Source organism: Miscanthus floridulus, chromosome 10, assembly GCF_019320115.1.
Source record: "Miscanthus floridulus cultivar M001 chromosome 10, ASM1932011v1, whole genome shotgun sequence".
Classification (NCBI taxonomy): domain Eukaryota; kingdom Viridiplantae; phylum Streptophyta; class Magnoliopsida; order Poales; family Poaceae; genus Miscanthus; species Miscanthus floridulus.
Window position 1 is genome coordinate 63,987,494 of NC_089589.1, and position 25,537 is coordinate 64,013,030.

General features: G+C 42.8%; 2 protein-coding genes across 6 annotated transcripts; one reads left to right on the forward strand and one right to left on the reverse strand.

The window, feature by feature from the left end:
- The first annotated feature begins 1,284 nt into the window (after positions 1-1,284).
- LOC136486675 (receptor like protein kinase S.2-like) lies at positions 1,285-17,757 on the forward strand. Of its 5 annotated transcripts, none has more exons than XM_066483632.1 (25): positions 1,287-1,711; positions 2,255-2,320; positions 2,404-2,547; positions 6,423-6,681; positions 6,796-7,079; positions 7,225-7,375; positions 7,498-7,713; positions 8,733-8,849; positions 8,928-9,186; positions 9,297-9,522; positions 9,615-9,765; positions 9,896-10,094; positions 11,733-11,896; positions 11,993-12,260; positions 12,391-12,622; positions 12,723-12,873; positions 12,977-13,597; positions 14,180-14,241; positions 14,511-14,565; positions 14,670-14,706; positions 14,806-15,155; positions 15,321-15,461; positions 15,566-15,714; positions 16,676-16,744; positions 17,412-17,757. In XM_066483632.1, exons 6-25 carry the CDS (start codon positions 7,349-7,351, stop codon positions 17,461-17,463), a joined length of 3,546 nt encoding a protein of 1,181 aa, XP_066339729.1. In that variant the 5' UTR covers positions 1,287-1,711; positions 2,255-2,320; positions 2,404-2,547; positions 6,423-6,681; positions 6,796-7,079; positions 7,225-7,348; the 3' UTR covers positions 17,464-17,757. The 5 variants fall into 5 exon arrangements, with proteins under 5 accessions (XP_066339732.1, XP_066339729.1, XP_066339728.1 ...); XM_066483631.1 differs by having other exon boundaries at positions 6,796-7,024; XM_066483635.1 differs by lacking the exon at positions 16,676-16,744 and having other exon boundaries at positions 1,285-1,711; positions 6,796-7,024.
- A 398-nt stretch (positions 17,758-18,155) lies between these two features.
- LOC136488765 (uncharacterized) lies at positions 18,156-23,606 on the reverse strand. The gene is made up of 3 exons (XM_066485587.1): positions 23,271-23,606; positions 18,822-22,775; positions 18,156-18,647 (listed from the first exon to the last, which is right to left on the reverse strand). The coding sequence occupies exons 1-2, from the start codon at positions 23,604-23,606 to the stop codon at positions 22,416-22,418; spliced, it is 696 nt and encodes a 231-aa protein (XP_066341684.1). The 3' UTR covers positions 18,156-18,647; positions 18,822-22,415.
- Positions 23,607-25,537: the final 1,931 nt, after the last annotated feature.

Below are 25,537 nucleotides of genomic sequence, written 5' to 3' on the forward strand. Positions count from 1 at the left end.
GTCTTTATGAAGGATCAGGGTGCAGTCGTCGAGCGAGGCGGAGCCCGCCCTCGGGCGTCAGACGAGGCGTAGTCTAGCCCTCGGACGTCGGGCGAGGCGGAGTCTAGCCCTTAGCCGTCGAGCAAGGCAGAGCCCGTCCTCGGACGTCGGGCGAGGCGGAGCCCAGCCCTCGGGGGTCGGGCGAGGCGGAGCCAGCCCTTAGCCATCGGGCGAGGCGGAGTCTAGCCCTCGGTTGTCGGACGAGGCGGAGTCTAGCCCTCGGTTGTCGGGCGAGGCGGAACCAATCTTTCGTCGGGCGAGGCGGAGTCTAGCCCTTTGGTGGTCGGACGAGGCGGAACCAATCTTCCGTCGTTCAGGCAAGAAGCGCAGTAGCGTTCTCGTCTGACCGGAAGTGTCAACGTTCGATGGTTATTAGTTCCTCCTCATTGGGTACCCCGGTATTAGGTCCCCGACAGGTCGGGACTTCCGATTGTCGAGAGTTCTGACTCACGTCGGGACTTCCGACGGCCACAGTCACTGCGTAGGCTAAGTGACTAGGCGTCAGGATTTCCGGCATGAGTCGTGACTTTCGACGGTCGGGAGCTCCGGCTTACGTTGGGACTTCCGACACCAACAGTCACTGAAAACACCACCTCGGTGTCATAGATAATGACGCCAAGCTCGGCGCCAAGATCTACGGCGCCGAGCTCGGCGCCAAGTTTGGCGCTAGGATCTATGGCGCGCGAACTGCCTGACAAGTCACCGCAACGTCTGCGTTGAGCCCAGTCTAGATTTTAAAATCTTACCTCCAGCAACATATTTATGAATTTTTTTTAAAAAAAATGCTAAAAATTAAAAAATTCGGCCGCCACGAGCCATCGTCCCCGCTGCCTCCTCCGTCAAAGCCGCCGCCGCCGAAGACAACACTGCAGCCACCGTAGACAACGCGGCCGCCGCTGGCAAGGCCACACGTACCGTCGCCCCCGGCCGGCGGAAAGGCCACAGCCACCGTCGACAACTCGGACAACACGAAACTAAAATGAAGGAGCGGGATAATTTTTTTTCAATACAGAAAGCAGCGGGATAATGGAGCGACAGCCACAAAACTTAGATGGGCCCACAAACTGACAGCAAAAGGGGAATTACTATTTAAGTGAGCACAAATCTTAGCAACATCTGGACCATACAAAAACTGGAAGAAAACAGAAACAACAATCTCCTGGAAGATATTTAGAAATCCCGTTCCAAAACATCGTCGTGTGGGAGTACCTCAGTATCTGCGGGCCTGCGGCTACATGGAGTCCGCGTCGTCTGGGTCAACCCTCAGGTCTTCTCCCTTGGTCCTGTCCGGTGGTCCCTTGCGGTTGGGTCTTGGCCATAAAAGTATGCCATAGCCCACCAGTGTGACTCCTAACCAAGCCAGCAGATGTTAGCGTAGTTTTTTTTTTCTCCGTGGATTCGAGAATGGGGATTGGGGACTGCAGCTGGGGTGGCACTCGAGCGTGAAGATATGGTTGCCAAGGGCCTCTCTCCTCATGCTGAATCTTATTGGTGATGCTGCGCATCTTGTTGATGGCGTGCTGGATTTAATTTGCCTGGAGGTTTCTTCCCCGCCAATCTCCTCAATCGTCTTCCGCAGATTTCTTCCCCGCCAATCTCCTCAATCCACTTCCGCAGCAATCAAAGATTGGGGCTTCCATGACCTCTTGTTTCTTCTATCTGATATAGCAAGGTGGTGCACAATCTCCCTTTTTTCGTTATTTTCCAGTCTTTCTATAAACTTGCTTGGATTATATTATACTCCCTCCGTCCCTAAGTGTATGTCGTTTTCGCTTCCCGAGAAATAACTTTGACTAAATATATATTAAAAATATTAATATTTATGATACATAATTAGTATCGTTGGATAGATATTTGAATCTAGTTTTTTAATAAATTTATTTAGAGATAGAATTGTTGCACACATTTTTTATAAATCGAGTCAAAGCTATTGGCACGCAAATCGTGACGACAAACATTTAGGGACGGATTGAATATTATTATGTAAGGTCCGGGTAGATCTCGAGTGAGCTAGGTGCCAATCGTGATGCAAGCCCATTTGTAACCCATGTTCTACATATACTCTACATATGTGTCCCATGTGGAGTTGTGGATGCAAGATTTTTTTTTAATTATGCATCAAACACTATATTCTAGATGTAGCAAATAAATCTAAACCATATATTTGACACGGCTAATCATATTCTAACTAATATTTATCCCCATGCCATATTAGGTTCTAAAGATCATGGCGTCAAGGAGTTCTGTCCACCACCCGGACACTACTGAAGGACTTGTTCAGGTTAGAGAAGAGCTTTTATCCTGCCGCCGCACTACTGAAGGATCTGCCAATCACAAATTGTGCATATACTTGGTCTTCTGCAGACGCTGGATCCTTGCACTGGGAGAAGAGGTTGCTTGGATACTATGGAGACTATGAAAATGTCATACGAATTATTGAAAACAATTACGGGTAACTTCTCCAAGGACAACATTCTCGGTAGTGGCACGTTTGGAGTGGTTTACAAGGTATGATTGAAAGCCTACCACGAATGGTTCCCTGCCCTTTCAGTTGTCAACAAGACGTTAGTGCAGTCTTCCTTTTTTTTTTCAAAAAATCGCTGGCATGATTATGCCAGCAGCATATTAGAAGAGTTCTCAAATAAGTTTTTATAATGTACAGGAACCATGCATGCGTGTGTCTAGGACTTTGTGCAGTGCGTTTCGAGTGTTTACTTGTTCAATGTACATAGGTAATATAAACAAGTTCGGGAACAGAGAAGGAGAGTAGCGGATAGACTATGCTACTTGCTACTAGTGGCCAGAAATCTATGGAGGATATTGTTAAATAATTACGCAATTTCCAGATTAAAACCAGAATATAAATCATGACAATCCAAGATACTAGTATAAGTATAGCTCGTATACTAGCATGACTTAACAGCATGAACAAAAGAACTAGTGTAAGCATAGCTCGTACACTAGCCATCAGATTAAATAGCATGAACGTAAATACTGGTGTAAGCATAGCTCGTACATTAGTCAGATTAAATAGCACGAACAGAGACATTGGATCACGAGGTGTATACCTTTCAACTATAGAGGGAGATGACGTCGCTGGAGATGGAGATGCAGATGGTGACTCTGCTGGTAGTGGTGGCGCGAGGTCGTCAATGAGCGGTGGAGGAGGATCTCGAAGCAGTTGACGAAGGATACACCGGGACGTAGCGCCGCATGACTTGGATGGAAGACGACCCATCGTGAAGGTTGGGAGCAGTTGTGCGAAGAGCGCTTTCCAAAAAGGGGCGGGGCGGGGGTGGAGCAGTGTGGCTCAAGGAAGAGTGGAGGGAGGGAACGTGCGTGTGCCCGTCCAAAGCATGTATCTTGATGTCTAAGCGCTAGCAGGTGCGTAGATAAAAAGATATATCGTGTTTGGTATGCCCAACGTTTTCCTCGTGCACCCTCTCACCGATTCCTCGATGGAGCTACTTGGGAAACTCGTTGATAGGTTGATTGAGCAAGGGAGAGGAAGGATGTGGCTGCCCTTATTCCTTAATCTATCGCTCACTACTACTGAAAAGCTTTGTAGCAACGGCTCATTTTTTTCGTAGGAGCGGCTAGTGATACGAACCGCCCCTACAAAAGGGTCGATTCGTAGAGGCAGCTCAATCACCAGCCGCCCCCACTGTTCCATTTGTAGGGGGCGGCTCTACTGTTGTGATTTGTAGGGGCGGCTCAATCACCAGCTATCCCTACAAATGCTCCACATATATAAACTGCAGCCACCCTTCCTTCTCCTCAGGTCACTCACTCATACACGAGAAAAAAGGTTGAGAGGCCTTGGGCACCTCCCAAAAATTAAGCCGCCCCTACAAATCCATGATTTGTAGAGGCGGTATGGTACAAACCATTTCTGTAGTAGTGGCTCGGTCCACCCCTACCGGGTCTTGCAAGTGGTGACCCCACTTAGCCACCCCTGGTGGCAGGGGCGGAGACAAAATTTAGACGTAGGGGGTCATTTAGACCGAGAACAATCAAAATACATATACGGCAAGAGGATACATAATAACCAAATAAATATTTATATTATAATACAAAAGAAAGACAAAAAATAAAAAAAACACTGAATATTATAAAGAAAAGAAATAAAATTAATCAGCCCTAGGTCTCTAATCTTGACCCAATCAATCAATTCTAGGCAAAAAAAATCATGATAATAACAAGAATAAAGGAGATAAGAAAGATAACAAAAAGACTAATCCTAAATAATATAAATGCCTTTTGAGATCATTTGGGGGGCGCAACAAAAACACAAATTGCAATTAACTAGCTAATAAAAGTGTGTACTAAAGTAGATGTTTTAGGCAATAATAATAAAGCAAAAGAGATGAAGAAAATAATAGGAAGACTTAATCCTTAATTATATATAAGACGTTTTAGAGATTAATATAGAGGGAGGACAATGAATCAAATCATAAATAGCAACATTAACTTGCTAATTGGACTACTATAAGGGCACTCACAATGCAAGAAACTATTAACAGTTTCTATAGCATAGGACATCGCACCAAGAAACTATCCTTCCCGGTGCAAGATTTTCTATAGCATAGGAAATAAGTAGTGATAGAAACCAAGTTTGCTCTCCCAATGCAGTTTGAGTAGTTTCTTGTCCATCGATAACTGTGAAGACCCAGTTTCTTAGTTAGACTTGGTTTCTTGGATTTTTTTCTCTCTCCTTATTAAATCACTTGCCACGTCAGCAAATTGCCTACGTGGCAATGCAATTAATATCTATAGAAACTACCATAGTTTCTGCATTTTGAGTGCCCTAAGTAGCTAATTGTGGAGGTGCAATGTGGGAGCATAAAAATGTTAGAGGGTCCCGAGCCCCCCTCAGTCCTCTTCCCTCTGCCATTGTTTGGCGACATTGCCTGTCGTCCACCCTTGTTTCTCAACCCTACTGTCGCGGGTTGGTTGCCGCGGTAAGCATCGTTGTTCGTCGGGTGTCACTGAGTGTGGGTCTCCGGTGGCTCGGGTGGACTCAAGAACACAAGAGAAGACACGGCGATGTATCCTGGTTCAGGCTATCGGAGCCCTACGTCCAGCAGTGGTTGTTCTTTATTTATATTTGAGAGCACCTGAATCGGGGGGGGGGGGGGGGGTTACAACGAAAGAGTAAGAGATTTGGCAGGGGGTCGCTCGGTGCTATCATAAGGCTCGTCGGCGGTGAGGTTTTTTCCCTGGTGGGGGAGAAGAACGCTCTTCTCTCTTGCCGGGTTGTTGGGGGGAGGAACGCTCGACCGTTCCTCTCGGCTTGCTCTGCTCTCGGGGCGGAGCTCGAAATGCTCTCTGTTCTGTTTCGACCTCCCCCTCTCTAGGAGCCAACCTCCCCCTTATATTCTAAGGAAGGTCAGGTACAAGCGGTTCGAGGTTTCTGTCTGTGGTCTACGTGCGCCGGAGTCTAGGAGGGTGATGCTGCGGCGTGGATGGACCCTGGCATTGTCGTGGAGTCGAGGGAGCCTCGGGCGCCACCTGGTTCTTCTGCCCTGACGCTCTGACCGTCAGGGGATGTCTGCTTGGACAGGCCTCCACTGGGTGAGCCTTCTCGAAGCTTCCATGGCGGTGAAGACGCCTGGCTTGGGGGGCTGACGAGCGGGCCCGGGAGACCTCGAGCCCCTGGAGCCGGTGGAGGGATTTGTCCACTTGTGTCATGCTACCTGCGTGACTTTGTTAGAGTGGGCGTAGCGCCGCGCGCCCGTCGGTCGGGGCGGCACTGGGAGCCCCTGAGCCTTGGATGCTTGGCGTGCTGGTCGATGCTCGGTGTCAGATATATGGGCCAGGGGTACCCTCAACTGCCCGTATATACGACCATGTCCAAGCCGTCGGCCCAGGAGCCGTCAAGGAGGAGGCCCACGAAGCCCGAGGAGACGCGCGGGAGGATTTGGGGGCTTGGCCCAGACCCAACGGGAATGGGGTCTGGAGGTATGATTTGGGCGCCCAGCTAAATTTTAGGGCCACAGTAGGGGCCCCGCTGAAGCACGTTTTTTGGCCTGAGCCCTTATATTTAGCTATAGGGGCTCAAGTAGGGGCCCTGCTGGAGTTGCTATGACAAAGGCTGAGAGGTCTTTCTTTTTTTTTATCATATATAAGCTGGTGAGAATTCTTGCCAAACACGGGCATAGTTAGTTACATCATTAAATCATTAAATGTGCCAACCTACCATTCTTCCGTCTCCGCCTTAAAATTTCTCAAAACTGGATATACTTTCAAAGTACGTAAAATTTGTCAATACCATGTGGGAGAAAAAGTTGTACGCCCTGGCTTAAACGTGGGTAAGGTAGTCCCTTACATAATTATCAGTAGAAAACACAATTGCTCTGTATTAATGAGAGTTTGTTTGACAGGGTGTACTAAATGGAAAAGAGATTGCCGTAAAGATACTTCGTGACATGGCTGCACTTGATGATAATGCCTTTAGGAATGAGTTCCAAAACCTTGCAAGACTCGATCATCGAAATATTGTACAGTTAGTGGGCTACTGTAACGAATCGGAGAAACAAACTGTAGAGCGTGACGATGGAACAGAAGTTATTGCTGAAAAGATGCATGTGGCCCTCTGCTTCCAATACGTAGAAAATGGCAGCCTTCACAAGCATATTTCAGGCAAATAACTTGATTCTCAACAGGCCATACATGCAATTTCATTTACATTATAACAAATGATTCTTTGCCGAAGTATATTTAAGTGTTCTTTAATGTTTTCTTTTGTATGTACAGATGAATATCAGGGGCTTCACTGGCATATTCGCTACAAAATAATTAAGGGGATTTGTGAGGGTTTAAAACACCTTCGTGTGGGGTTGGAATCACCTGTATTGCATTTGGACTTAAAACCTGAAAATATATTGCTAGACAAGGAAATGGTGCCCAAAATCGCAGATTTCGGTTTATCAAGACTAATTGGAGAAGAAAGAACAAAACAAACAATAAATTCGGTTGGGACATGGTAAGCTTAAGTATGCCTCGACAAGTTGATTTGAAAAGGTTAAGGGTTCCTCTACGTGGGTATCATAATGACCAACCCTTCATTTTTCTTGCTATTTTAGCTTTTCATAACGATGCACAATTTTGAACATTGACATGCTAATATGTTTTTCCTCTTTAGTCACTGTGTATAACAATATTCCTATCTATGATGATGTGCAGTGGATATTGGCCACCAGAGTACGTGAAATTCCAGTTGCTCTCAGAAGCATTTGACATATTTAGTTTGGGTGTTATAATTACAAAAATAATGATTGGAAATTAAGGATACCACAGCTTCGCTGATATGTTACCTCGAAAACTTGTTAAGCATGTAAGAATGCGTTTGGTCTTATATCAATCTTATTATTTATTTTTAAACAAAAAATGCATTTTGTGTTTAAACTTTGTTTGCAATATATATCTGCCTTCTAATTATAGGTCCTAATGTTGCAGGTACATAATAATTGGAAGAAAATGCTACAGGAAACAATTGAGCCTACATCACTGGAACTAGAAGCATACTACTGCCAACAGGTGAAGACATGCATTAAGATGGCATCAAAATGTTTGAGCGAGGATCGGAAGGAAAGGCCAAGCATACAAGAAATTGTCTGTGCTTTAAATGAGGCTGAAATAATGATGCGAAACATACCGTTGCGAATAGAAAAGGTATGATCTCTCGTGGAGTATTGACAGAGTTAATAATTAATAACTGGACGCTCTCACACGGGGTACAACCTTAGAAGACATAAGCATTACTTATTAATTTATACATCTAACTAATAAAAAATACTTATATTAAATTATGTGTTTTTCTTTCTGTTCATTTTCTAACACAATAGCGTAACACTAAGACAAAACGGTTTTTGTCGATGCTACGGATTTATTCTACTAGCAATTCAGAAAGAAGAGGCGCCAGTAGAAATAGAATTGTATGCCCAGGGCTATAACTGCCAGAGGAGATATCTTTACCGGCGGATTTCCTGATGGTATGAACCGTTGGTGTAAATTGGATTTATACTAGTGGGTGTTTTTAAGCTTATGACTAGTGTCAACATAAATCTAGGATTTCTACTGGCGGTAATCTTAAGAAAACCGTCCGTATAGATATGTTTACACTGGCGACTTTCTTAACCTGCCGCTAGTACAAATAATTTGAAATCGATTTTTTAAATTTTCAAATGACTTCAGATGAAGAAATGACCTAAACCAGAGTTGTAGTCCTCGAAGAGGTCAAAATTTTTTTGATTCAATCTATTTTCAGTTGAAGTCGTTTAGGGTCTCAACTATGCATTACAATATTCACTAAAATGAATACAAAAGGAATGTATTAACCACTTAGTCATAAGTGAATCTAAGGTTTAGCGGTAAGGAAATAATACAATATAAGATTGAAGTTGTGAGTTTGATCCCTGGCAGAAATGTTTTTTTGTACTAGTGTAATGATACTTTGCAATCTCATATATATAAGAGTAATATTGTTCTCGGTACTAGTGTAATGATACTTTGCAATCTCATATATATGCGGGTAATATTTCCCATTTGAATGATACATTTTTAGAACATAATGATACAATTATTTTGACGAGGAGGAAATGGTATCATAATCGTGGTAGATGCTATGTGTATCATACATCATACTGAAAACTTTTCCCTTTTGTGTAACAAATATTTGTTCAAACAAACAGAAGGTGGACCGCACATATGTGATGAAATACTATCCATATGAATTACTAAGAAGAATAACAGATAATTTCTCAGAAGAAAGATTACTAGGTGAAGGTGGGTTCGGACGCGTTTACAAGGTATGGTTAGCATTTACACTTACAAGGCATCCAAAAATCATCAGAGAACTCATTTTCCTAAAATGAGAAATTAATTAGGGAATTCATGAAGATGGACGAGAAATTGCGGTGAAGGTTCTTCGTTACTTTTCTGCATTCGATCCTGAGCATTTCCAAGCTGAGGTTGAAACTGTGGCAAGGTTCCGGCACGAAAATATCATACAATTAGCTGGATACTGCTATGAAGCAGAACAGGAAATTTTACCATACAAGGGGAGACTTGTCGTTGCTGACCGCATCCATAGTGCAATCTGCTTCGAGTATTTGCAAAATGGAAGCATTGAACGGCATATTTTAGGTACCGCAATGCACCATGCAACATATATACAGTATAATTCATAATAAAAGTAAATAGTAATTCATGACTTATAAGTTAATTTGATATGCGAAATTTGTTTTGTTTTCCAGACGAATCTGATGGACTTGATTGGTGCACACGCTATAAAATAATTAAGGGGATTTGTAATGGTTTACGATACCTTCACGAGGGACTGCCTTATCCTATTATACATTTAGACCTGAAACCAAGCAATATACTTCTGGATGGGAACATGGTCCCTAAAATATCAGATTTTGGTCTGGAAAGAGTCTTCGGTGAAGATAAAATGAGGACAATAATGGGTTTCAGCCCAATGTGAGCAGCCGTAACTGAATGTTTGTTTTCTGTTTGGTAGTCATACACTTGCTCGTAGCAGAACTGTGTCAGATAACTACGATGTCGTGCAGGAGATACCTACCGCCAGAGTTCGTGACTATGCAAATAGTATCAAAAGAATTCGACATATACAGCTTGGGGATAATAATCTTAGAAATGATGGCAGGGATTTCAGCACACTCCTTATTGCATGACATGACTTCTGAAGAATTTATCAAGTTTGTAAGAAAAAAGTTAAATTTCGTATATGTACTATATGATCAATAAACATTTCTCTATCAATTCATTTGAGTAAATGTCCAATGTTTGTAACCACCATTCTATGTAACTATATACTGTTATGACCCTGTAGGTACTTGGGAAGTGGAGGAAAAGGCTAGAAGCAACATTGACAGGCTGCCATCTATTAATAGTGGATATATATTGCAACCAAGTGAAGAAATGCATAGAAATTGCATTGGAATGCGTGGAGGCTGACAGGCAGAGAAGACCCAGCATAGGCCATATTGTCAATGCGTTGGACGAAACAGAAAACAGAATTCATGAAGCTGGTAAGCTGCTCAATTGATAACGTGCACCCGATGGAACGCCGCCTCTCTTTCAAGCCAAAATATTATCTTTTCCTTAGTTTTCGTTAGTGGTGAACTTTTTTAATTTTCTAATCTTATTAATCAAAAGCATGTCACTACCACAAAAATAATTTTAGGAGACAACCTCTGTTGTTAACGGCTGGCGGCCACCTTCATAAATGGTCGGGCGGCCTCATGGAAAATGCCTGTCTCCAAAAATTATTTACAGAGGCGAACGTCCCAAGGCGACCACCTATAAAAGTCATCGATTAACAAAGGCGGTCATCTTAGGACGCCCGTTTTTGTAAATTGATTTTCAGAGGCGGACACTTTAAGATGTCCATCTCCATAAATTGATTTCTAGAGGCGGACGCCCGCCTCCGTAAATTGATTTCGGGGAAGACGGAGCCCAGCGTGACCTCGTATGGGTGCCCGCTGGGTCCGCCATGGGGGACCAGCTCACCCACTGCTGCGGAGCTTGCCCGTTGCGGCGGCCGAGCCCGCCCGCCCGCCGGGGAAGACGGAGATGGTGCGTGACCTTGGAGGGGCGCCCGCTGGAGAGGGGCTGGAGGAGCTCTGCCACCGCCGGTTGGAGGAGATGCCGGCGCGGGCTTCTCTTGACGAGCGCGCTCGCCTCTTTCACGCCGGTTGGTGGACACTTTTGTTTTTGTCAAATTTACTCCTAAACACCACATCCAATAAAAATATTAATTTCTTGCTCCTGAGGAGAGAGAATAGCGGTGAAATATCTTTTTCGCCCTTTGTTCTTCGCTCCCATTTCTTTTCTTCCCCCTTCCACTTCGTTTCATGAAGACGCGCGCGAAGTGCAAGGCCACGACGAGCAGAGGCCGGGCTGGCCACGAGCAAAGACCACACGGGCCATGGCGGGGAGGCCGCCGGCCTCGAGTTTGCCAGCTGCAGGGGCTTTCGGCCGCTAGAGCGCGAGCTGCCGAGGGCAGCCAACTGCGATGGTACAGAAAGCGCGCGTGGTCGTCGGCCGCAACCTCACCAATTGCAGGGGCTGCCAGCCACGGGAGGACCAGCCGCGAAGGCAAAAAGGGAGGAGCCCAGGCGAGGCGCTGGAGGAGCCCTGCAGGGCAGAGCTGGGGTCCCGGGCGGATGGGGACTACGGCGGTCTAGGCGCTTCCGCGCTGGCGACCACCTTGTCGACCTCTCCCGCGCACTTCTTCGCGGCCTACGGCCTGCCCGATGTGGCCAACAGGCATCCATCTAGGTGACCGTCCAGCTCACCGTGCTGTCCTCCTCTCCCGGCGCGAGCACTCGCTGCTCGCCGCGGGCACCGACCGAGGCCACAACCACACCACTTGGGGGACCTCCAAGCTCGCCGGTCACCCGTGTCCGCGCGGAGGGGAGGAAGACAGAGAGAGGGGCAGAAGGACATTTCACCACTCTTCTCTCTCTCCTCCAAAGTAGAAATGAATATTTTATTGGGCACGGTGTCCTCTAGCAAATTTGGCAAGAAGCAAAGTGTCCAACATTTTCGGTGTCCACCAGCAAAAGGAGGTCACTTTCCAGTGTCCTGTAGCAAATTTTACCATTATGTATATATGTCCCATGCATAACACTGACTCCCGTTCCGTATATATTTTATTTTATCAGAATCAGAGTGGAACGATGAAGATAGCAGATCTAGTTACACAAAGAATAGTTCCAACCGTCCATACATGACAAGAAATTATTCATATAAATTACTGAGAGAAATAACAAATGATTTCTCAGAAGATAGACTAATTGGTCGAGGAGGGTCTGGAAACGTTTACAAGGTATGATGAGCATTTGCACCTCCAAGGCATCCAAAGGTCAGTACCATTGGAGAGAATAATTAAGAGCTTAACCTACTAAAATGAGATATTAAACAGGGAGTCAATGAAGATGGAAGGGAAATTGCTGTGAAGATTCTTCATTTTAACGGCTTCAGTGGAGTCGATACTGAGCACTTCCAGAATGAAGTTTATAGTATGGGAATGATCCAGCATGAAAACGTTGTACGATTAGTTGGCTACTGTGATGAAACAGAAAAGTTACTTGTAGAACACCATGGAAGAGTAGTTCTTGCTGATAAAATTCACCGAGCACTCTGCTTCGAGTATTTGCAGAATGGAAGCCTTACAAAGCATATTTCATCAGGTAAGGTACTACAACAATGAACAAATAATATATTATCTGTAACTGAAGAAAATTGTTGTTTGAAGTTAGAAACTATATATGTTTTGCAAAATAGAGTCAACTTTAGATGCACAAAATATCTGTTTTGCAGACGAATGTGATGGACTGGATTGGTGCAGACTGTACAAAATACTCAAAGGAATATGTGATGGTTTAAGATACCTTCACGAGGAACTGCCTATTAGTCCAATTTTGCATTTGGATCTTAAACCAAGCCATATATTGCTGGATGAGAACATGGTACCAAAGATATCAGATTTTACTCTGTCAAGATGCCTTCAAGAAGGTCATACCGTGGTAACATCATCTATATACGGAACGCGGTGAGCTAATTTTGCAAACTAAACCCTCATTTTTATAAGCTCAAAGTCAAACTGCATTTATTTTACCAGAACTGTTTATGATATTTATGATGTTGTGCAGGGGATACATGCCGCCAGAGTTTATAAATAAAGGCATTATTTCAGTAAAATCCGACATTTACAGCCTGGGTGTCACGATTATATATATGTTAACAGGGAGGCGGGGATATACTATTGAGGATGAGATCATTTCCCAAGAGTTTATGGAGGATGTAATAAAAAGTTTACTTTAGTCTATGTACTAAGATTAAGAAAGATCAATAGACAATTATGTTTGACCAATTCGTTATGTCTTCATTTGTGTTAACTCCGTAGGTATTCAAAAACTGGAGGAGAAGGCTACAGGAATCATTGAAGGGCCGGTCACTGGAAGGATATTGCCAACAAGTGAAGAAATGCATTGAAATAGCATCGCAGTGTGTGGAGGGAGACAGGCACAAAAGACCCAACATAGGAGCCATCGTCCGTATGTTGGATGAAACCGAAACCATGATTATGGTTCATGATGCCGGTAAGCTGCTTGACGTGCATCCGATGGAACTCCGATTCCCGTTGAAGCCAAAAAGGTTCGCCTCCTCCTTGCTGCGGCTACGCAACAAGGAAGACCACCATGTGGCATTCAGGCTTGTGTCCAAAGGCCAGAAGATGTACCACACCAACCTGCCCCTCCTCGGCATTGTGCCACCAAAGTGCACCTACACCATCGCCCTGAGGATGAGTAACCAGCAGAAGCGACCACAATTGGACGGCGATGAAGGCTTACTGGTACAGAGCGTCGCAGTGAGCCGTCAGCAGTGTCTTGACCAAGCCTTGGTCGTCCGAGAGTTTCAAAGTCACTTTAACAAAGCACAAGAGTCGGACGACGATGAGGTGCAAGAGCAAGAGGTGGCATTGGAGTTTGTTTCTTCTCCGCCAACTGAAGAGGCATCATCCAAGGTAAGTTTTGCTGAACAAAATGAAGCTTTTTTTCCCCATTTACCTCACCTGTGCGTGACGTAAATTGTGCACTTGTTTTCTTCTGCACTGGTCATCCTTAATTTCTGGGTTGCATTTGTCCGACAGCTGACTCGACCGGAAATCGATGTAATAATCTTTGGGTTTCTCTTTATTGCTGTTGCTAAACAACACGTTTCGGATAAGAAAATTTATTTGATACGAAGCATGACTGGATTTCATGTAAGGCTCTATTTGGATCCCCTTGGCTAAAGTTTTGCCCAGGGCTAAAGATGAAGGGGCTAAAGTTTAGCCTCTTGGGCTGTTTGGATGCTTGACTAAAAAATGACTAAAAGGTGAAAGAGAGAGGAGAGAGAAAGAGAGTAAAGTCACCTGTTAGCACTTTTAGCCTCCTTTATCCTACCTTGCAAGGGCTAATGGGCTAATGGAGGGCTAAATATTAGCCCCTCCTTTTAGCCCTCCTGTTTGGATTCCCAAGGGCTAAAAGGTGGCTAAAATGGGAGGGCTAATCTTTAGCCCCTTGAATGCAAACAGGGCCTAACTTATATGAATGGTTTGGATCAGATCATAACGGCGCCGGATGCTCAGGAAGTGTCATCTATAGAAGTGCACCCAAAAGAGCCATGGTAAGTTCTCATTGATCAAGGATGAAATGGCTAACCTTCTTTTGGTTTTTTACTTTTTTAGAGATGAGCTGTGCTTATGTTTCCAAAATGTAACCAATCATTATACAACCAGCTTGCTTCCGCTCCTTATATGACAAGGCAGTGCTCCTGCCAATCTTTTTTTTAAAAAAGAAAAATTCACGCTGCGTACTACGTACCAAGCGCTTGATTACAAAATTGTTCTGATTAATAATCAATGCCTTGGCTGTGTAATTTAATTTTTTCTTCAGGATTATGACAACTCATGAAAGAGGGAACTTTCGCATCTGGAACTACCAGACATTGGTGGGAGGCTACATTTTTTGTCATTTATTACTCATCGGAGTGTTCATCACGATTAAATAGATTTGAACTGATTAAACTAAGGACATATATTCATTCATCCGCAGGCAATCTTGAATCCCATTAGATTACCAGAAGAATCAGGCATGCAATCTTTCTAACCCACTTCATCATTTGCCATTACTTTCTCCCGCATCATCCAATCTTGCTTATTAATCACACACTCTGGAGTGTTGCATGCAGTTTATGTGGCTAAATTTATCGCACGAGAGGAATGGATTGTGGCTGGTGATGGCAATGGCTGCATCCATGTATTTGGCTACGATGAATACCAAGACACCACAAGCTTCGAAGCGCATAATGGTCAGATCATGTCCTTGGCTGTTCATCCCAAGAATTCTTATGTACTGTCATCATCTCATGAGGATCACCTGATTAAGCTCTGGCACTGGGACAAGTACTGGGACTTTGAGAAGGGGCCTTGGGTGTGCACTCGAACATTTGAGGGGCACTCTAATAAAGTGTCACATGTTATTTTTAACCCAGATGGCACTGACAGTTTCGCCAGCGCGTCCTGGGATGGCACGGTCAAGGTTTGTGTATATGCTCGTTTTCGAATCCTTTTTAACCCATTAAGAACTTTTTGTGGTCTTTTAACATTTGATCGATATGAAATTTACTCTATTGTATGGTACAGTGTTCGATCAAAATTTCTTTGAGAATCTGTATTGAAATGGCGCTATGACTAAACTTCACAGATCTGGGACTGGGGTCTTAACTCTGATGTGTGTAACACCATCACGTTGGACGCACATCCGGATGGCCTTCTTTGTATTGATTACATCACTGGTGCTGATCCTCAGCATCTTATCACTGGCTCCAAGGATCAGACCGCGCAGGTTTCAGTTCCACATCTTCAGTTGTGGAAAACATTCATGACTCACCTCCTCTTTCCATGGTTCGTATCACTGCTATAATGCGTTCCGCCTTTTTGTTCAACCAGATCTGGGACCTGAAGATAAAGAGGTGCAGGGAATTCCTACAAGGGCATGCACACCATGTTAGTGTTGTCTACTGTCACCAAGAGCTTCATAAGCTATTTACAGGTTCACTTGATGGGACTGTTCGGATTTGGGATTCCATGACATACAGGTAACTTTTTAACACGACCATGGGCATTAACTTAACATATAATAGATAATTAAATATCAATTTCTTTATATAATTTGTCAAAGTGAAGATGGATTATCCCCTCGCAAAGAGAGAAAATTTTAGTCATAATTATTGTTTTGAGAAAATTTCTTCCTTGGCTCTAAAAAAGTTCACTTTCCTTACCCTTTTAGATTTGAAGTTACCTATTTGGCCCGAAATCCATCTTGCTTTCTTATATGGCCATTCCATTAGATTTGGCCTCTAATAATGTTAATTGGAGGACGAAATGACGATTTTACCCCTGGGCGAAATTGGTAAGTTCAGTTTTAATATATTTCATTTGGAGGATTATTTAGACTATTTTCGTATGGCCAGAGGTCATCATAATTGCTTCAAAAATAATGTGTACATTAGTTTTTGCAATTATGTTAACTACAAACCATGCAAAAATAGTCTAAATAATCCTCAAAATGAAATATATGAAAACTAAACTGCCTATTTCGCTCAAGGGTAAAATTATCTTTCGTCCTCCACCCGGGTGCCGATGTAGCGCGCCACTAAGGAAGCGACGACCCGATCATTTCTCACTTGACACCATGCCCAGATCGTGACACGGCGCGTCACCAAGGGGGTGCCGACCCGGCCCTTGCCCATTTAACACCATACCCGGGTTCCGATATGGCGCGTCGCTAAGAGGGTTACGCCCCAACGGTTTTCTTTCGGGTTTCATCTCCATTAGAATGGCTAGATTTAACGTTGGCTCGCCATGCCTATCACAACCCTCCTCCTTTACCAGGGCTTGGGACCTGCTATGTTGAGACAACATAGGCGGAGTTCTGGTTATGAATGGTTATTGCAAAAAAATATCATGAACACATAGCGCGCACATAGTTGATGGAATAATCTGAGTTTCTTATATCTCCAAAAAAAAAAAGTTAACAATAGGTTTCTTATCTTACAGGCTTGAGAATATTATTGCTCTTAACCTCGGAGCAGTTTCCGATGTTGGATATATAGATGAGTTACAAAGGTAATTCAATTTTTGTTTGTTTGTCAAATACTTCACTGACCAAATAGAACAATACTACTCTGATATTTATTGCCAAACAATTCAGGATACACCCAAAAAACACTATTTTTTACATAATTTTGGTGCGATTGGCTATGTAAAATTATGCGTGATATGAAATTCCACTAGCTATGAACCTATGAATAATGAACATCAAGGCTTATAGAACACACATTTATTACTCCTTCCGTTTCAAACTGTAATTAACTCATTTTGGTTTTTCTAGATTGATAGTTTTTATTATGTATACAGTCATGTATATCTAGGTGCATAGTAAAAGCTATATATTTACAAAAGTAAAATTACGTTTTGAAACGGAGGGAGTACTTTCTAGCTAGAATATCGCATGGGGCTTGGAATCATATTGCAGATCAGGTCTAACAATATAATGAAAATTTTTATATGCTTCCATTTTTATTTTCATAACAGTTCATGTGAGTGGACAGTATGAATCTTGTTAATACATGGCAGTAAACACACTAAGATATCCAATGGCATAAGTGTGACACATGAAGTTGTTCGATACAATTTAAGTGGTGATAAACATGTATTTTGTTGAAAATAAATTGTTCGCTCACTAAAACTCTGCTGCTCAACTCTGCTATACTTCTGGCGCTACTTTGTGTAGGATTGTTGTCGGATGCCACAAAGGGATAGCAATGATGGAGATTAAAATTTGATGATCTATCAGCTTCGAGTGAAGGATGAAATGCAAATAATGACATGGCGTGGCATTTGTTATTACTTATTACAGGTCACTTGACTTGCAACGAAAACGTTGCCGGGTGTTTGAGTGAAGCGAATGGATTTTGTTTCTTTATACTTTGGTTCTTGAACTTGTGTGGTAAAGGAGAGTATGTACTATGTATTGTGGTCTCTTCGTAATTGTGCCACACCAGGCAGACTGATGGAATTACTGTTAATTTTTATGGCACATGCATGGTACATGTGGATGATTGAAATTGAATGTACCATATGATTTCTGCAGTTCCAGTTCAGGTTTCCAGATAGATGGAAGGGACACATTTTGTGAGAGCATTCGAGATTTGCGGAAGTGTGCCGTGGGCTTGCCAGCAGGCCCAAAATAAAAATATAACTTGGGCGCACAACTCAATCAGTAGCTAGACAACTAGAAAAAGTCCAGAGCCACAGATGTTTATGCAAATCCTCCTTGCCCTGGGGCTGAATGTGAGTATAAAACTCAGTGGTGAGGATGAGTGGGTCTTGTATAAAAAGAAAATGCTGAATAGCATCTCAATTCCTCATCATTGCATGTACTGGGTTATTGCTGGCATGCTTACTGCAGTACTGTGATTTCGCTAGTCTGGAGCAATCAGAGTATTCATTTCTAACCGATATCTAAAATTGGTGAGCTAACTGATGTCCAAAATTGGTGCCAACTACTAGCAACAGGTGAAATGCTCTACATGATCAGGGTTCCAGCATAAGTGCATCAAAAAAACATAGCACATATCTTCCATAATCGAAGGTATCGGATGAGTAGTCAGGAACACGGAAACTAGAGGATCAGAACATTCAAGCAGCAGCTTTTAGAAAGTCGTTCTAGAACAGATAAAGCATGTTGACTCAATGAGATGCAGCCCTGATGATAGCAACGCATAACAAGTGTTCAAATGATATATTACGAGTATGTAAACCTCCACATCAAATGGCTATGGAGGTAGATCATGCTGCAACCAATAACCTCTACTTAACATGACTTGCAGCATGCAAAATAAGACTACAGAAAATCCCTCAAGTTCTAGGCACAGGAGATAGCAGTCTATGCAGACGCTTCAATGTTCTCTAGAAGGAAAGCCTTCCCATGGGCATGCTAAGACAGGGAACCATGGACACCAAGCAGCTGTAGAATGGGCAAAAGACAAACCAGTGTTAGCTATATTTGTAAATCAATCAAACCCTCGCAAAAAAAAATGTAAATCAATCAAACAAGTAAAATGGAGTTGCAGCATCAAAATGCAAATAAAAGTACATGATGCTAGCACATTAACACGTAGTGACTCGAACAAATCTTCACCTTAGCATTGATGCTATCAAGCAGGATCCTGTGCTCGCTGTTGTACATATATACTGCCTACTCAGCACAGAGCACTTGGTGAAGCCCCATAAAAAAATGGACCAGAGAAGTCAAATTCAAACCTTTTATCAATACCATCAAGACAACAGCAATCAGTAAGCATCTTCATTCCAAAATAACGCTTCCTGGAGTTCCTGCTGCAGATGATCGTTTGACCGCCAGGGAACTTGAACTTGGCACGGTGGCGGGATTCTTCAGCATGATTGGCATTACTTTCCTCGCAGTGCACAGAAAGGAGGACCTGGCCAATGTCCTCACGAGCACAGGTACCCTGAGGCTTGCCAAAACCACCCCTCATTCCAGTCTGGAACTGATCCGCCCAGGCACAAGAAAGAATCCTGTCGATACAAAGGACATAGAACGGGTTGAAGGTATCCTTCCTAGCACTCTTGGTCACTACTAGTTGAAAGAAATGCGGGCAGCCTCATGACCCTCTGGAAACGTTCTCCTTCTCCCAACACACTAGGTGGACACAGAAGGGGAACCCATCCACACCATTCATTCCAACATCATAGATCCTGATCTTGGGGTCAGGGTAACCACGGCACTACCTTGACTTTGGGTATGACTTGTTCTTGATCTGGCAGTAGCACCGAGTCCGTCCTGGTCACAAAATTAATGAGACAGAGTAGTTAGAACAGAACAAGTATACAGAAATGACATTGAATCATAGTATATCATTAGAAATGACAACATAGCGCTGCAGACATGGAAAATTAATCACCCATAGCAACGTTATCCTCCTCCCACAATTTCATTACATAGGAATAATATCAAAACTTCTGAACACATCAGAACTTAAATGGTAGGCTTCAAAGAGATCCATCTCTTGAAATGATTTTGTGTTATTACAACATAATACTTACCACTCAATAAATCATGTGGACCAAATCATGATGCAACATAGGTCAATGAAAGGACCTTCTTGTGGGATTTTTTTTTTAAATCTAAAGTGCATATGTGGCAACAGTTAAAAAACATATGTCAAAACGAATTCCTCATAAGTAACTATGAATGTAATCCCATAAATCCACAATACAATCCCATTAAGTAAACAATTGATACAAACTCTACACAAGTCAACAGAATTAACAAGATGATCACAGCATAATGCAGAATAGAGAACACCATAAGCACACGCATGTACAGCACTAGAGACAAGATCAGTTAAAAAAACACTTAACAAAACAGTTATGGCAAGTGATTTACTTCAAAACTATATGTGTGTTCCCAAGAGATAAATATATATACCACAGCTATGAACCATAGGGAAAGAAAGTAACAATTTCGCTCATAAGATTTTGCTTCAGATATAATGCCAAAAAGCCCACAACCAAAATAGAATAAAAAAATATAAAGCACCAAGACTCCAAGAACATTCTCGTAACGCCCTAGAGTCCAAACGGCTTAGATCCACTCTACATGCTGAGTTAACCACACCTACCACCATCCCACTTACGCTTTTGTCCTCGCTTCGCGTAAAAAGATTAATCTGGAGATGGTGGGATGGATTCTAGAAGTTTTATATGTTGGTCTATCCCACCTTTCACAACCAAGGTGGGACTAAACTCTCCATAATATCTCATTAACATGCACATGGGCCACCATAGGCCAAATTCCAAACTGGACCGGATGTCACATACATACACCCTCCCCCCTCAAAGGATTAATCCGGAGATGGTGGGATGAATTCTAGAAGCTTTATATGTTGGTCTATCCCACCTTTAACAACCAAGGTGAGACTAAACTCTCCACAATATCTCATTAACATGCACATGGGCCACCATAGGCCAAATTCCAAACTGGACCGGATGTCACATACATACACCCTCCCCCCCTCAAAGGAACCAACGTCCTCGTTGGCCCAACATACCAACATACACACAACGGGGCCCTGAACCGCACGCGCCCTTGGCTGCGAAGGTCGGCTCCTATACCATTTGTAACGCCCCAGAGTCCAAACGGCTTATCCACTTTACATGCTGAGTGAGCCACACCACCACCATCCCACTTACGCTTTCGTCCACGCTTCGTGTAAAAGGATTAACCCGGGGATGATGAGATGGACTCTAGAAGCCTTATATGTTGGTCTATCCCACTTTTAATAACCAAGGTGGGGACTAAACTCTCCACAATATCTCATTAACATGCACATGAGCCACTATGGGTCAAATTCCAAACTGGGCCGGATATCACAATTCTATGTCATAAAGAAGGCAATATGGGAACAGATCAACAATCAAAGTATACACAAATGGAAGGAAATATAATACAAGTCAAGCCATGCATACTGACAGTGTACACAAAGCTGCAATGTTTATTCCTTTATGGTACATAATACCAAAACTAACCTAATCATAATATGGTGTTAAATAATTACCCTATGCAGAAACCAGAATGACAACAGTGAAAATACAACTGTTTTTAAAAGGCCGTATTAGAGAATTATGATGGTTTTCCTCCCATTATGCATCTAATTACATGGTAAGAGGCTACATTTCCACAATAACAACACCTATACACAGCATAAAACACTTGTTCGGGTACTTGTACGTATGTCCCGACTATTAGTTGGTCGCATATACTCATCGGAAAACACTCTAAGAGGTAAACCAAAGCGCTAGTTTTATCATCACTCTTCAAATTCATGTAACGAGGTACGCACAACAGGATCCAACCAAACCCAAGATCTAAAGACAACCGTGCTGCGGCCATGGTAATTTCATGGCTCATCCTTCCTCATCCATATGAATCTGTAATTTAATTTTGTTTGCATCCCAAGTTCTGTGAAATACTCTGTACAGAAAGAAACAAGGAAGACTTTAGATTTTAGGAGAATCAAACCTGTTCACACATCAAGATTTATGAGATTTGGGGTTATGGAGGTCGATGAAGCAGTTCTACTTTTCATTGAGTTTTATAGGTTTGGCTAAAGTCGGCTAATAAAATCTGATTCACAAAGTTGCCAGGATACACAGTGGTTCCTGAAACCAATTTCTGTTGTCTCCATGACTCCACCATAATTAGGTACTCCCTCCATTGCAAATTATAAGTCGCTTTGACTTTTTTAGTACATTTATTTTGCTATGCATCTAGATAAATAATGTCTAGATACATAGCAAAATGGATAAACCAAAAAAGTCAAAGCGACTTATAATTTGGAACGGAGGGAGTAGCAAAACGTAAAGGTAGTGCCACAATTACAGGTTCTCCAGTAGTCATTACCCAATCTGTGGCAGAAAAGCAAAAACTCAACTCAGCCTTCCATCCATCTTATGCAGAGATCAACAGCGCAACAGCGATGGTACAAATTGAGAACTGAAGATTGTCAAAGCACCACAGTTACCTATATCATAAAGCAGCTTGATTCACAAAATATCGCTGCTGCAATCGTAGCATACACTGCCATGCTACGATCCATAATCAACGCGACTACTGTCACAGTCAATCTCAACTGCATCACCAAAAGGGAGTGGTAGCTGCCATTGTCACCTGCTAGTTCCTAACCATCTAAACCCACCTGCTAGTGCTAGCTCAGAGCTCCTGCTTGGCGAGGATCTGCTCAATCCACAACATGCGATGCAGTTCAGACATCGCCAGAAACATCATCCCACGGGGTCTGCCCTGGTTGAGGTAGAAGAGGACAGCCAGAAGCTGCTCCTCAATGAAGCCAGGGATGCCCATCACAGTGGGGTACAGATCAGGGTGTGGTTCGACTGGAGCAGTGGCAGCACGAACAGCAGATGCGAGACCAACAATGGCGTCATGGAGTCGAGCAAACTGCTGGGCGCTGTACTTCCTGCGCCTCCTCATCACCTCAATGAAGGACACTGCTACTGATGCCATAGCACCAGCAAGAAGGATCAGCTGCCGTCGACGATGTAGCCAGTCCACCTACAAGGGGTGTCCCAGAACTGCATCAGGAAGACGCAAATGGTCCAACATAAGCAGCTCAATTTGTACACCAGAAGGGATTCGTGTGCCTTTTTACAGTGACCACAAAATCCCATCAAAGATTAATGTTAAGAGTAATGGAACATACACTGCTCCTGCTCTGACAAGCATCAATGGAACCCCTAAAATTCCAAAATATGTATCATGGAATCAAGCTCTGAACTTTTATATAACAGAACATCAATCTACACTGTAAATGACATTCCGGCATATCTACAGGGCCAAGTGAACATTCAATTTTATATTTTGATGGATTTCTTGTGAACAGCCAGGGCCTACTAATGCGCACACAACCAATCTTAACCAACAAAAATGCCCCGATTCCACACCACAGGCTCTGGATCACAGCCAATCTGAATCCACCAATGCCCCCAAACATCCTCCGAACTCAGCGAAACTACGGAACTGTTGAATTTTGGCCGAGCAAAAACGCACCTCGGCGGCGGCGGCGGCGGCGGCGGAGGCAACGCTGGAGCGGCTGCCGGAGCCCACAGCAAAGAGGCGACGCTTCGCCTTGGAGCTGCCCGATCCCCCAACTCCTCCGCCACCGGAGCACGCCGCCGGCGAGGCGTGGGCGGGGCCGAGCGGGAGACGGGGCTGTCCCTGCCTGCGGCGCTCATGGCTGCCGCCTCTTGGGTCTTGGCTGGGATGGCCTAGAAGGAGTGGTGTGGGCACTTCGGGGACGGAAACGGATACGCGACGAAATTGTTCGCCTCCGGCCTTAAAACGCACGGTGTGAATTTTCGTTTTCGCGGGCTCGCAAAAAGTCATGACGCGCAAATCTACCATGCAAGCACTTTCTTTTTATTTTTCTTCGCTTTCGAGTTGTCATACTACGATTTACCGGGGACCAAACCAATGTGAATGAAACAAAAGAATAATTAAATCTGCGGAAGTGTTTCTCCTCCTGTCAGTTTACTTTTTAAAAAAATGATTACTAATACGTTTTGACGAGTACATGGCCTCAAGTATCTCCTATGCCATCCTATCCTATATACTCTCTCCGTCCCAAAATAAAGTAATGAAAAAAAACAAGGAAAGAGATAGAGATAATGTACCAGGAAAAAGAAAAAATATTTATTAAGACAAGAGAAAGATGCAAACAAAATTTAAACCCTATAAAGTCAAGTACTTTAGGACAGATGAAGTACCTACGTAGACGGAGGTGACTAGAAGTCATTAAGTGCTATAAAGCTTGGAACCACAAGATACCACATCATGGACATTTCCAATCACAAATAAGTGATGTTTCGAGGTTGTGTGGATCAAATTCAACTATTTTAGGCTAGCTTCACCTAACAAGCCATGTTTAGGTGGCTTCACGTACACCTCTTGCAAAAGAAATGACTTCCCTGGTCCGCAGTTTCGCTAGAAGAGCCATTTTATAAGCCTCTATTCTTTTGTAGATGTCACATTAGCTTTGTCCTAAGTCAAGTATTATTATCTTTGACCATCTATTTCAAAAACAATTCTTATAGCTTCACAACATATGAATTATATATCATGAAAATATTTCTCACAGTGAATCTAGAAACATAAATCTTATATCATGATTCGTGAATCTTAAAATTGATGGTCAAAGATACAAATGTTTAACTAACCATCTATTAAAAAAATTCTTATAGCTTTGCAACATATGAGTTATGTATCATGGAAATATTTCTCATAGTGAATCTAAAAACATAAATCTTATATCATGATTCATGATTTTTGAAATCAGTGATCAAAGATACAAATGTTTGACTTAGAACAAAGCTAATATGACATGTAAATAAAAACTAAGGAAGTAGTGTATAGTAGAACTTTACTTAAGCTTTATAAAGAGTCAGAGAGACAAAGCTAAAACTCCTCAAGAAGCACTGCCAAAAGACCCTTAATTAATTTTGACTTTTATATCTATTATAATATATTTCTACAATTTTGTGAGACTATTTTTCAAGAAAAATGTACCCCGTATCATTTCCAAACATACATACTTGATACTTGAAAAGTCTAGAATAATCAAAGTTTGGAATAACTAATTTCAAAAAATGATAAAACTTCACTAATATGTGACTGAAGCAAGTAACAGAATGGGAATGCCTAACTATGAGCCTAGAAGCATACTCCTTCTGCCCCTTTATATTTGTCGCTATGGGAAATATGCGGGTCAAACTTTCTCAACTTTAACTAGGATTGTACAAAATATTAGCAACATTTGTACCTCTAAACAAGTTTATTATGAAAATTGATTAAATTTTCTTATATATAAATTTTCAAAGTTGTGTTTGACTTTTCAGGAAGTGAGAACGATAGATAAAAAGGGACAGAGGGAGTAGAAGCGTTCATGAAAGGCTCGATAATATATCTCCATATCCTTGACATCATGTGCGCATCATATGCAAATCATTTGGGTACCTTCTTTACTATTACTTTTCCTTTTCTAAAATTTTTTTGGATGAACCTTCCTTATTACACTATAGTCTATACTTTAAGGTGCGCATTTTTATTTGTTCACATCTCCTAAAACGCAGGTGCCTGAAATCTACCTTTTGTTCAGGCGACGTGGTGCTCCTTTGATCTGCCCTTTCTTTGTGTGAATTTAGGTCCATTAGATCTTCATCTGATGGTTCAGAGCCGTTGCCTGAATAGATGTTATTTTTCAGGCACCTGAAAAATAGAGTTTATTACTTTTTGGTGGGCTGCTTTTAGCAGGTGGTACA

Excerpts from the sequence above, each read along its gene's own strand:
- LOC136486675 (XM_066483632.1), top strand. The coding sequence starts at position 7,349 with ATGTTACCTCGAAAACTTGTTAAGCAT. Across the intron at positions 13,598-14,179 it reads CTGAAGAGGCATCATCCAAG|ATCATAACGGCGCCGGATGC; the intron begins GTAAGTTTTGCT and ends GGTTTGGATCAG. Across the intron at positions 15,462-15,565 it reads CCAAGGATCAGACCGCGCAG|ATCTGGGACCTGAAGATAAA; the intron begins GTTTCAGTTCCA and ends TTGTTCAACCAG.
- LOC136488765 (XM_066485587.1), bottom strand. The coding sequence starts at position 23,606 with ATGACTTTTTGCGAGCCCGCGAAAACGAAAATTCACACCGTGCGTTTT. Across the intron at positions 22,776-23,270 it reads CCGCCGCCGCCGCCGCCGAG|GTGGACTGGCTACATCGTCG; the intron begins GTGCGTTTTTGC and ends CACCCCTTGTAG.